Source organism: Typopeltis vanoorti, chromosome 10 (assembly GCF_054136105.1).
Source record: "Typopeltis vanoorti isolate ZY-2024b chromosome 10, IOZ_Tvanoo_1.0, whole genome shotgun sequence".
Classification (NCBI taxonomy): Eukaryota; Metazoa; Arthropoda; class Arachnida; order Uropygi; family Thelyphonidae; genus Typopeltis; species Typopeltis vanoorti.
This window is the reverse complement of record NC_143558.1, coordinates 36455280-36468982: the sequence shown is the minus strand read 5'-3', so window position 1 is coordinate 36468982 and position 13703 is coordinate 36455280. Positions and strand designations below refer to the sequence as shown.

General features: G+C 35.1%; 1 protein-coding gene across 1 annotated transcript in view; it reads right to left on the bottom strand.

The window, feature by feature from the left end:
• puf (ubiquitinyl hydrolase 1 puf) overlaps nucleotides 1-13703 on the bottom strand; it is a 1013305-nt gene that overhangs the window by 76854 nt on the left and 922748 nt on the right. Inside the window, exons 70-72 of the mRNA XM_090399560.1 lie at nucleotides 13174-13295; nucleotides 4131-4254; nucleotides 738-817 (exon numbers count right to left, since the gene is read on the bottom strand). Of these exons, the coding sequence (XP_090255686.1) occupies nucleotides 738-817; nucleotides 4131-4254; nucleotides 13174-13295 (326 nt within the window). The remainder of the gene's footprint in view (nucleotides 1-737; nucleotides 818-4130; nucleotides 4255-13173; nucleotides 13296-13703) is intronic.

The window sequence follows — 13703 nt, the reverse complement described above, 5'->3', positions numbered from 1 at the left end:
CATTATTTCAAGCAAAAATTACTAGTAATTTACAAGACTCGAGATACATAATGAACAATCCTTCACGAATGACTAATGAAAAGTGAAAGCAAGCACGAAACAGACAGCAATGGTAAGCCAGTAGAGATAGAGCAGCCATGAAGACCTGCATATGATTGGTGTGGTATGAACAAAAAATCAAGCAATCCAAAGACAAAGGCAAACCAACAATTGTTGAGTTGAAATGCTAATTCTCTTCAACTCAAATGCAATCAAACAAACACTTATTTCATGTAATTGAAAATTTGGACAATAGTTTTTAATTAGAAACTATCTTTGCCAGTGCAACATATAGTTTTGTTTTCTGTGAGAGAGGGACATGTGATTCATTAGTTACTGCTGTTTTTATTCAAGTTGTCTATAATTGCACTATTTGTTGACAAATATATTATATAGACTGCAAATGTGTCTGTACCTTATTCAGTGATACAATAAAAGTACTCGTTTTTCTTGCATCTGCAGTATAGTGGCTGTTGTTTACCATGGGGAGTGAGTTACTATTGCCCCGACATGAACATATTTAAACTTTTTCTCGTGTGTGCGGTATATGCAAACATTTTTTAATTTCTTTTTTGTAAAGTAAAATCAGGGGAACGAGTTATATTTGAGTAAATACGGTAATAACATTTTAAACAGCAAACTTAAGCCCAACTAGAAATAAAAATGGAATGCAAAATGCTTGAAATAAGAATACTTACATCTGAGTGAAGTATATCTAACCACAGTTTTGGAAATAAAGGCAAATGAAGAGGTATTCCTTCAATGGCTACCATAGCACCTGATAACAAACAAACAAACAAAATATATATATAATAAATAGAATAAAACAAAATGCATTGTAGTAAAACAGAAGTTACTTTTAATTAAAGCTCTCATTTTAATTATGTTTTGTCAGCAAAGCAGAACAGACTATTTTAAAGATGTCCTCTCTTTCTGCATTGTGCCTTTTATCTCTTTAACACTTGAATTTGATTATACTTCATATACAGTTTCCCAAATTCAATTATAATCACAGTTTCATGTAACATTTTATAAAGAACTCATATATGGACTAACCTGCCATTATATAAGGCTTCACCAAGCAAGGAATGTGTATCATTATATATTTCATAACCAGACTTGAAGCAAAAATGTTCATTTGCTTAAAACTGAATATTTTGTACAATGAATCTGATATTTATATTCATATATACATTCCAGTGCTATATGAACGAAGACGACCACTTGTATATGCGAACATTGACTATTCAATTATTTAAGGAATTTACAACATATACTGGAATATTAATTAAAAGAAACTTTAATAAATACCTCCTATATTTCGGCAATGTCACATTGCCACCTTCATGGTAACATACAACTATGACACATGCACGCAGGTACTACAAAAAGCAAATGAGGCAGAAGAGAGAAAACTACTGTTATCCCTGGAGTCCTAATGATGTCCCAAATTTGGGGCAGTTTCATGCACCCAAATTTGTTGAGGTTTGGAAAGTTTTTTGGAGCTGAGGCTGATTCTATGAACAATCTTTCATATTTAAACTTTCTGAGGTGTATTAACGTGGCTTTCTTCCAATGTATTCTGTAGTGGGTATTCAGAGCATGGTCTGCAAGCCCAGAGTGGCTGTACTGATGAAACTGGATGTAGTCTTTGTGTTTGGATATTCTGATATTAACTGTTCTGCCTGTTTGGCCAAAGTAGAACAGTTTACAGCTGCAAGGGACCTGGTATACCCCAGGTAGGTCTAGGGAAAGTGGTTGGTCCTAGGAGGAATGGATAAGGGATACCAATTTTTTATATGGTTTGTAACAAGTAGTCAGGTCATATGTTTTAAGATTTTGGTTATTTTTTCAGAGGTGCCCCGGATATAGGGAATGGTGATGGATTTAGTGTAATCTTTGTTGTGAAGGGGACTCGTGGTTAACTGGTTTTAATATTTTTTGGATTTTTTGAAGATTTTAGCCATTGGCTAAGAAAGTATCAAGGATGTGGTTTAGTTCAGTGGTTAGGCATTGTCATCTGAACAGATTAATTTTGCCCTGTTATATAGTGTTTTTATAACCCCATATTGTTGTGAGGTGGGGGGGGGGAATTGCTGGTGAATGTATCTGCCTGTATGGGTGGGTTTTCTGTAAACAGAAAAAACCAAGGATCCATCAGGCTGGCGAGTGATTAGAGTGTCTAGAAAAGGGAGACTGTTGTTTTCCTCTTTCTCCAAGGTGAACTGGATTCTGTGGTGTTGGTTGTTTAAGTGTGTTAAGAAGGAGTGGAGTGTATCTCAGCCATGTGGCCAAATAGCAAACACATCATCAACGTAGCAAAGCCAAACAGTGGGGTTTTTGTGGGGCAGAGTTTAAGGCTTTCTCTTCAAAAGTCTCAATAAAGAAGTTGGCCAGGGGTGGGGAGAGTGGTGAACCCATGACTGTCCCCTCTATCTGTTTGTAGAATTTTCCTTGCCAAACGAAATAGCCTGAGTTCATTGTGAACTGAAATAGGGCTGAGATATCAGGAGGAAATTTGGCTTGGATGAGCTCTAGGGTTTCCTTTGGTGGGACATTTGTGAATAGGGAGGAGATGTCAAAATTGACCATTATGTTAGTATGTTGGAGTGAGAGGTTTTCCATACTGGCTTTGAAGTGGGCTGAGTTTTTTATGTGTGATGGTGTGTTGCCAGTATAGTGTATGAGGGCTTTGGCTAAATGTTTGGCTAATTTGTATGTAGGGGAATCAATGCCATCCACTTTGGGACGTAATGGCACATTTTGTTTATGTATTTTTGGAAGTACATATATTCGGGGGGGGGGGGGGGCTAGTTAAAAGGTGTTAGTTTGTTGGTAACTTCCACAGGCCAAGAAGTGACCTTCTTAAGGAGCCTTTGGAGTGTTCCAATTTGGGAGCTAGTAGGATTATACTCAATAGGAAGGTAGGTAGCCCTATCTAACAATAAAGCATTAAGCTTACCTATGTAGTCCGTTTGGTTAAGAACCACAGTGGCATTTCCCTTATCCGCTTTGGTGATTATTATTTCCTTGTTTGTCTTCATTCCCATGGCCAAACCACCGCAGTCTTCTTTCTTGGATTTTGTCTACTATTTTATTTTTTATTTTAGTCATTTCCTTATGTCTTCATTTCTTAGTCTATCCAGCAGAGATATTCCAAGTAATCTTCTTAGCCAACCCATTTTAGTAGTTAAGAATTTTTCCTCTTTAGTCTTTTTTGAGATTCCATCATTCACTTCCATAGAGGAGTATTGGGAAGACCATTGTTTCATAGATTCTTACTTTTGTTGCTTGTTTGATGTCTCTCGACTTCCCATATTTTATTAAGTAGTCCAAAAGTTTGAAATGCTCGACTGATTCATCTGTTTATATCTTTTGTAATTTCACCATTGTATTCAATTACTCCTCCAAGGTAGATGAAGTTTTTTACCTGCTCTAGATTCTTACTATCAATTTCAATTTTCAGATTGGTGCTTCTTTTTCCTATTTGCATAATTTTTGTTTTGTCTATATTTATGTTTAATCCAGATTTTATACATTCCTCCTTTATTTTATCAGAAATTCATTGTAGATCTTCTTCTGTGCTTGCAAGTAATGCAATGTCATCTGCAAATTTTAAATTTGTTATATTTTTCCCATATATTTTGATTCAGGAGTCTTCTTTGTTTAAGGCCTTACTGGTTGCTTCTTCCAGTGTAAGATTGAACAGGTCTGGTGACAGATTGCATCCCTGTCTTACTCTGCTCTCTGTGTGGAACCAGTTGGTTAAGGTGTGATACGAATACTATGTGCAATTAATTTATATGTTGCTGTTTCACTGCACACCATATACTATATAAGGCTCATTAGAGTACAGTTAATATAATAATATAAAGTGTGTATAAATTTCTTGGTGACACCCTGTGTGTGTGGTAGAGGAGGAGTAAGGTGTGTGTGTGTGTATAAACATATTGCCCCCTCCCCAAAAAAATGTGATGCATGATGATTTCTATAGTGATTATAATTTTAATATATTAAAATCACATCAGCAATAATATGAAAATACAGCTTGTCAAATCATGGCAAAAAGATTATATTATAAAAATACTTACTAAGATGCACAAGATCCCTGGTAATTGCATCGTGAGAGATGGCTATTCGACACATCATGTCAATTAGCTGGTGGTATGGAGCATAAAATTCCAATAAGGCACGATCATACTCCTCATCCACTCCCTTTATAAGATAAAAAGGAATAAATTTCTTGTTGGGCACTCAAATTATCAACAATGATTTATTCATAAAGTAAAATAGTACAATAATCATAAATGTGTAAAAAATCATGAAAGAAATATTCCAATAACATTTATTATCAAGTTTTTTCAATTTAACAGTTACAAATTCTTGATGTCCACATCACACAGGAATACTCACAGCATCAACATACAAATATGAAAAACTACTACGATACCAAAATAAAGCAACAGCACAAATAAAACAGCAAGCAAGACTGGATCAAAGCTAGATAACTTGGAGGAAAATTCCAAGACTCTTAAGGAATGCGGAGAACCAGCAGGGACTTGTGATCTGATGTCCAATCTTCACTTTAACATGGTGCATCCCCATTATCTACTGGATACTGAACAAATGAACAGGGGCTAAAAATTTGGGACTTAACCAAACTAAACTGTATTCTGATTGGCTTAAACCACAAACACAATAACATTTTATGCTAGCTGGAGTCTCTCCTGATTAAACAAGGCCCTGAAGTTTTCAGGAGGGGCTAGGGCAAAGACTGAAAAATAAGCGATAGAAACAAACAGATGAACAGACAAATTAAAGACAGGAACCATCAACATAAGAGATATCAATGGAAAAGAAGTCAAACTGGAGGAGAAACAGAAAAGCATACAGTATTGACATAATCAGTGTTACTGACATGAAAACTTGAACAGGTACATGCAGCTAAATAATAAATACGGGCTATTATATTTGGACAATAGTGATCAGGAGAAGGAAGGAATAGTGATAGTATTTAACATCAAATAATTTCAAGTAGTTATTCAAGTGGGCAAATTTCAGAATGGTGAATTCAACAATAAAACTTATTAGTGCCTATGGTTCCACAGAATATTTTATTAAGGAAGAACCCTTTGAAATGAAGCAGCAGAATTTTTAGTAATAAAGAAAACCTGAACCTTGTTGAATGGGTTGAATCCCACATATGAAGAAATGTTTTTGGAAAATGTGGAGAAAAGGAAAAAAAACATTAAGCACTTGCTAGATTTCTGTTCAGGACATGGATTGGTAAAAATTAAATGAGGTTTATATAAAGAGATGTGCACAAATTCAGAGAGGGAAGACAAGAAAAAAAAAGAAACATTGCCTCATGGATTATGTTATCATTGATCCTAACAACTTCACACTGGTTCAGGACATTAGAGTATACTGGGGATTTGAAATTGAAGAGATCATCATTTAAAACATGGCAACAAGGGGCATTGGATCCTAGTGATGGTGGTTTGGAAGACAAGATATTAATAAAGACTCAGGAGAAGTAGATTGAAGGATACAGGAAGAAAAGCATAGACAAAGAATAAGAATGAAAAGGGTCAGTACTGTCACTGTTAGGTACAATCCAGCAAGAACAGATGCCTTACATAGATGGGGGACACTGAGATAATGCAATCTACTTGGTTATCTCCAGAAGAATGTCTTATATCCTCAGTAATATAAGTATTATTTCTGGGAAAACTCCCATGTTACTCCTCTTAAAAACTATTATTTTTATGGCTATTTTGCCTGCTTTTGTTTAGGAGTGTCCCTTTTTTTTAATGTCATTGAAAAAACCCGGGTTTTTTCAAATTAATTCTGACACATTGCCTAACCCCCCCCCCCCCACTCCCCTTTCAACACCATAACAGCAGAAGTATGCACACCACAGAAAGAAGACAGGCAACAACATCCAAGAAAAGGTATGTGCAAATTTTCTGCTATTATGCTACATATAGTAGTCTCTAAAATACATCTACAATGCCCTAAGAATTCTTGAGTAAAAAGCCAATGACATTAAAAAACGGGGCACTCCTAAACAAAAGTAGGCAAAACAGCCATAAAAATAATAGTTTTTAAGAGGAGTAACATGGGAGTTTTCCCAGAAATAATACCTAAAACTAATCTATATAAAATTCAGTCAACATTCCCTTGCAATATTGATAAAGAAAAGAGAGAGTAAGAACAAACTTTTATGTTACTTTTCTGAAGTTCTTATGGAAAAAAACCTGCAAGTCTGCAAAACACAGGATTACTGATGGAGTCCATTTTCAATGATTGATAAGTTAACAAGCAACAAAATAAGAATGAGTTGACAAAACCTCAAAAAAAATTAAAACCATGTTTTTAAACTTTTCAAACTTCATAATGTGTGTGCATGTAGCAATGTTGGATGAATTTTTCTTCAAGATGCTATGGCTAAATGCTATTTCCAGTTCCTCAAAAAAAGGGAATAAATTTTAAGGAACCATTTTTTTTTTAATAGGATGGGGTTCAACCATACAAGCAAATGCACTGCTGAATGTTCATTCTATAGAAAGATATCCATTTCCAAAAATATATTTTTTGCTTTTCAATACAAAATTTCACACTGTAAGTTTTATTTCACAGATAAAATATTGATTAATAACAATCAGAAATAGTTCAAGAAAACTATAGTATAAAATCACATAACCTTATATAACATTATAAGGAATGAAAAAAAAAGCTTTTGCCCATCCTTTGTACTAATGTATTATTCATTCTTCCTCCTGCATAAAAAATACACATTTCATCAACAAAATTGAAAACATCACACTCAACAACAAAGAATTATTAGTTAGCTTTGACATAACTGCCCTTTTCACTTAATGTCCTGACTTCACTTTGTGTATTTCATGTGGCAAAATAATTTCTATCTGCAAAAAGAAAGTATGGCCATGGACTCACCACTTTCTCCCCCCTATAGCTAGCTTTTACATGGAAGATTTTGAGCAACGAACTCTAGATTCAGCAAGCCTAAAGTCTGTTTCAGATATATTGATAATATTTTTGCCATTTGGCCCCACAGCTGTGAAACATTAAATACATTCCTAAGCCACCTGAACAAATGATACAAACATATTCAATTTATCATCGAGACTGAAAACAATAACGCTCTTCCTTTTTTAAACACACTTTTCACATGTCTTCCCCCTCAGGCTGCCTTTCATTCATGGTCTACCACAAACACAAATATTCATACTACCATCCAACACAAAAACTAGGGAGTCATCAGCACCCTCAAACATAGGCCCCTAACAATTTGCTCCAATGAGCAGGTGCTGAAAAGGAATATGAAATTATTAGCCAAACATTTATTTAAAAAAATGGCTATAACAAAAAAAAAAAAAAAAAAAAAAAAAAATCACAAGATCCTCCACCGTAATATCATTAAAAGCAAAAAGGATTACAAAAATGCCATAGCCATATCATGCATTAGGGCAATATTAGAAAAAATACATAAAACACTACATAAATACATTAAGGCAACCTTCAAACCACCTATAAATTAAAAAACACACTCAGCTCATCCAAAGATCCTCTTTCCTACCTTGCCCACCCAGGGATATACAAAATTCACTTGCAACCTACCTTACCCTACATAGGGGAAACAGGGCACACCATCCCAATAAGAAAAGACAAACATAAAAACGGCACATTACATTCCTCCACTATGGTAAAATATGCCTATCACACCATGCACTTCAAACATGTCACAGAATCAACTGCAAAGGCATCAAAACCTGGTTTGAAAGAAAGTTCAAGGAAGCTTGTGAGATGATGAAACATCATCCGAATCTAAACAAGAATGATAGATTAGTAATTCCGAGGATCTGGAGAATTTATCTGCAACCTATATAGTATCCAGAACATGATGGCAGAACCCCAATACAAGAAAACCTTAATATAATAGAACTGTAGAGATGTGTTTAATGTGGATCCACTTTACTTTTTATTTATTTAGATTTTTTTTTTATCATCTGTATATTATTATACTTATATGTATAAAAATCTATTTTATTTTGAAGGGCACTAGCATTGTCCTTAGACATTAGCAAAATTGTTATATATATTTTGGGTTATTTTATTTACCTTTGGCTGTGTAGTTAAGTTGTATTGTTTATTCAACTATTATTGAGTGATATACTTTTCAGAATCGTTTTTCATTATGGCAGCGCTATACATGAGAAAAATGGCAACCAAGACATTGATGTTGACTGATATCAATGTGTAGGCATGTAATGTAGGGTGTGTTTAATTTCATTGCTGAGAGTGAATGATTTGTGGCATGAGAGCAAGAATGGAGAAAATATTTGTCGGAAATGTTTCGGAAGTGAGTATAAGAAATGTGAGTTGCAAAAGAATGAAGTGACTGATAATAAGAATATAAGGTAGGATTGTCAAAGAGTTGTAGAGAATGTAGCAGAAGCAGTGAAAGATGGTGCATAAAATACGAATGAGAGTTTGAAAGAAGCGGTTGAAAGTAATAATGTGGAGGATGATGAGATGCTAGTGCAGAAAAAAATTGCATGCTTACATGGACTCCTTCACAGGACGAATTGTGAACTCGAGTGACTGGAGAAACAATTGGCGTGTGGTATAGAAGGATGGACAATGAAAGAAAGAGTGAATAGGAAAAGCATAAAAGTGCAAGGAACTGGGATTTTCTATATACTTAATGTCTCATTATACTTAATGAGAAAGTGACAAAAGCATGTTTTCCAGGTGTGAAGATAAAAGAATGTTAGTGATGCTTTAAGTATGCAGAAGAATAAAGCAAATGAGTTAAGTGTTTTGGATGGTACAAATGATTTAAAAGGTGAGAAATATGCAATGAGAGAAGATATGAAAGAATTGTTAATTGAAGCAAAAATGAAGAGTAGGAAAGTAAAGTTTGTGAGTCTGCTGCCTTGAAATGATAGGACAGAACTGAGAAGAGCCATGATTAGCAATGAGTCAAATTAGACTGTGCAGTTTATTAATGTATATAGTGAATTTGATGGATGAAAAGTCTTATATATATTTACAAACAGACTAGATTTAAATGGTTTTGGAGTTAGATGTGCAAAACCAGGGAACCTAGAGATATTAAGGAGGATGAAATCAAGCATATGTCTGCCCATCCCCTGTGATAAATGAGTTTGTGTACAGTAATGATTATGCAATGCTGAATGGGAATTCACAGGTCTCCAACTTGAATAGGTTGATAATGACATTACATAAAGGGAACTATGGGTACAAAGGGATGTTGAAATGCATGTATACAAATTCAAGAAATATCAGCAATAAGGGTGAGGAGTTTTTGGCATTGGTCAGCTTGACTTGGCCAAAAATTATAAGCATCAGTGACACCCGGTTGACTGAAAATTATATAGTTACAGGGATAAAATGTAAAGGGTATTGTATTTTCAGGGAGGACAGGAGGTGGGCATTGCTGATGGTAGCTGCAGAATTACAACCAACAAATGGGTACAAAGGGATGTTGAAATGCATGTATACAAATTCAAGAAATATCAGCAATAAGGGTGAGGAGTTTTTGGCATTGGTCAGCTTGACTTGGCCAAAAATTATAAGCATCAGTTACACCCGGTTGACTGAAAATTATATAGTTACAGGGATAAAATGTAAAGGGTATTGTATTTTCAGGGAGGACAGGAGGTGGGCATTACTGATGGTAGCTGCAGAATTACAACCAACAAAACTAGAAGTTAAAAGGCATTTTAGGTCTGAGGGAGATGGTTCATTTGGGGGTGTCTGATGTGAAATAGAGGCAAATAGGACAAAAAACGTTGACCTTGTTGGGTGCAGCTATAGACCTGGTCCACAATACTATGTATTGGCAGATTAGCACAATGAGAACAATTATTATGGGAGACAAACTATAAGTACATTGATTGGAGGGAAGAAAGGGCATGGTAAGATGGAAATGGAATTTATACAGTTGTAAAGGATAATTACATGAAATAACTGTTATTAGAGGGACAAGGGGTTTGAGGGTGTTGGATCTAATAATAGCATCAAAAGATGTATCCATAACTAAGGTAGACATTCTGCCTCCAATCGGAGAGAGTGAGCATGTGGTCTTGTTCTGCGAAGTTGCTAAACATGTGGAGTTCTCTTTCAAGAAGGGGTTTATGTTCAACCATAAGGCTGGTGATTATGAGAGACTCAGGAGTCATCTTGGAACATAGATTGAGGAACTACAAGGAAAGAATGTTAGTAGTGCATGGGAAATGGTTAGAGATTGCTTAAGAGTAGCAGTATTGGACTGCATACTGAAGGTCAGGAAGATAAATCAAGTCAGAATTAAGTGGATGAGCAGGGATATAAAGCAAGAGCTGCAAAAGATTGAAACATTGTGGAGGAAATATAAAGAAAAAAGCAATCAGCATACTTTTGAGCAGTACAAAGTGCAAGCAAGAAGGATGGGTAGTATGGTGAGGAAGGCCAAATCACACAATGAGAAAGAATTAGCCAAACAGGCCAAAGTAAACCTAAAAGAGTTTTTTCGTTACGTAGCAAGTAAGAGGGAAAATTACTATGGTAGAATGACTTTAAACAATGCTCATGGTAGGAAGGTGGCTGAACCAAAAGAAATAGTTGAGTTGCTGAGTGATCATTTTGCAAAGGTGTATCATCCAGGTGGTGATTTTACAGTTGATGATATTACAGATATGCACATCAACATTAAAGTAGATGAAGAGGAGATGTTCAGCATATTAAAAAAAATGTGCATATGCAAAAGAATTGCCACTGCCTCTGACGAAGTTGGTCAATCTATGTCTAATTTCTGGCAGGGTTGGAAAGAGGGTAAGATAGTATCATTGCATAAAGATAGCTCCAAGACAGAGACAGCAAACCACAGACCATTTAATATATCGGGAGTGATTGTTAAAGTATTGGAAAAGCTGGTGAAAGGTAAAATACAACAGTGGGTGGATAGGAATGTGATACTCTATAGTGAGCAGCATGGTTTTGTAAAGGATAGGTGCTGTCAAATAACTTATTCACATTTTATAATAAAGTGACAGCAGAATTGGATAAAGATAATGGCTACACCATGATAGTGCTCGACTTTGCCAAGGCATCTGACAGAATACCTCATGGAAAACTATTACAAAAACTGAAGCAATGATAATGGATATGAGCCTAGTAGCATGGATAGGGGATGGCCAACTGACAGACACCAGAGAGTAGTATATGTTGGAGTGGAATCTATGAGAATAATGGTGATCAGCAGAGTACCTCAGGGTTTGGTACTAGGGCCATTACTCTTTAATTTGTATATCAATGACATAGGAAAAGATTTAGAAAGGCTATTCAGTTGTTTACTGATGATACAAAACTGGGGAGAGCAATAGTTGATAAAGGTGATGTAGATATCCTGCAGGATGATTCAAATAAATTGGCATTGCAGGCAAAGGATAATGATTATCAATTTAATGTTGCAAAATGTAAAGTTATGCACTTTGGGTTAAAAAGGTTTAATATGGTGTATGATATTGATGGTATTGGATTGCAGAAAATTGATGAGGCTAAGGACTTGGGCATAATGGTGGACAAAGAGTTAAAGTTCAGAGAGCATATGCAAAAGTTGGTAAAATAGCTCAAAGGATTACTTGGATGTTGAAAAGATGCTAACATGTAAAGATAAGGAAGTTATTATTCCTATTTATAAGGCTATAAATCTGGGTTTCTTGAGAACCAGAAGGTGGTCGAGAGGATTCAGAGACAAGTGAACAAGATGAGACATGATAGAAACATTTAAGATATTAAAGGGGTTTTATAAAATTGATGGAAGTGAAATTTTTCAAAATATGACAGATAGTGAACTAGGGGCCATCTGTAGAAGTTGTGTAAGGTGTGGTTAGTAGGGGTGTGCAGACAAGATATTTTGTGTGGAGAGTTGTGAGTGGAATGTATTGCCAGAATTTGTTGCGAGTTCCCTGACGGTAATGGATTCAAGAAGAGGTAAGACAGGATTTGTGTGTATGATAGTTGATTTGGGTCTCTGGACTCCATGGAGATGCAATAAAATAATAATATATTTATGTATAATTTTTTAAATTTATTATTATTATTATTATTTAAATAATTTTTTTTTTCACTAGGTCAGGCTAGGGTAAATGATTAACAATGCATTTAGATTTATCTCACTCTGGTGTGGTGTCATGTAGCTTGTGTCCTGTGCATGTGTATGTTTTCCAGATGATGACCCAACACACAGGTCAAAACATCAAGTGTTATTTTCATAATTAAAATAATCACTCCAACACGTATGGTGTTTTTGTCTCCATAAATTCTTCACGACAAATGCTGACCACTGTGTAATCTTAAAGTAATGCACTATGGGTTTACAATCTTTGTGAGTGAATGTCACACACACACTTTAAAAAATCTATTAGAAAGAAAGAAAGAAAGCAACAGTTGAAATATGGGACAAAATTGAAACTTAAATAAAATTGCGTATAGTATAAGCAAAGATTTGCACTGGAATTGCCTTCCAGCGAGGAAATCAATTTCTGACATAATTTATGTTGCTCGTGATGATTTATATTGTAAATTGTGTTATATCAACTGAATGAAGAAACTGTTTAGAATGCAGCAAATACTTAAAAATTACAATTCGTAAATGAAATTAAGAGCCTCCATAGCTCAGTCAGTATAGACGAAGCCCTTTGGTCAGAAAGACCTGGGTTCGATTCCTGTCCATGACATGAGGAATCTTTATAGTCTCTTTCAATTAAAGGTGAATTAGCTGGTCTCATATGGAGGTGAAGGGTTTCACCTGGAAACTCAGATTTTTTGTCCCTCAGAACAGGCAAACCGGCTGTGCACACCTCTACAGACATAAGACACTCTGGGAATAAGGATTAACCAACCTATTCCATAGGATTTCAGTTTCGAATGCCTGCATGTTGAAGTGTGGGTATATGTGTGAGTGTAAATCAGGATCAGGAAATGAAATTAATTCCTGCAGTTCAACATTAAATGAATAATAAAAAAAATCATATTAAAAAGTACACAACACAATATGAAAATCCTTGATACTGAGCTAAGCAAAAAAGCTGTTATACATACTTTTGCAGCTTCAAGCTGGCTGGGATGAAGAAACATTTGCAACATAGGTCTCTGAGGCCGAACACTGTTTTTAGCTGATGTTATTTTCTGACCTCGTCTTGGAAAGAATGGACCAGGACTTACTGAAAATAGATTTATTTGCAATCAGTCAAAATAATATTTAAAACTAAATGCAGACAAAAATATATATCACAGCTCGCCAATGATTCCCCTCCACCCCCCCCCCTTATATATATACAAACTGCACTTACATGAATGATCTACAATTTTCTTTCTATAGTATTCCCCCCCCCACCACCACCCATTCTGCTACTTAAACAAAAATTCAGAAGAATACATATTTATTAACAGAAATAATTCTCAACAAGATATTTAAGAGGTTTATTTTTATTTCATTTTTTAGAACTCCTATAATTCAAATGAAAATAATACAGGGTTTTGTACTGCAATAATATCAAATTAAGACATATTGCTAAAAGAAAATAAAAAATTAAACCGCTTTTATTGAAAGTAGTTTAATTTTTTAATCA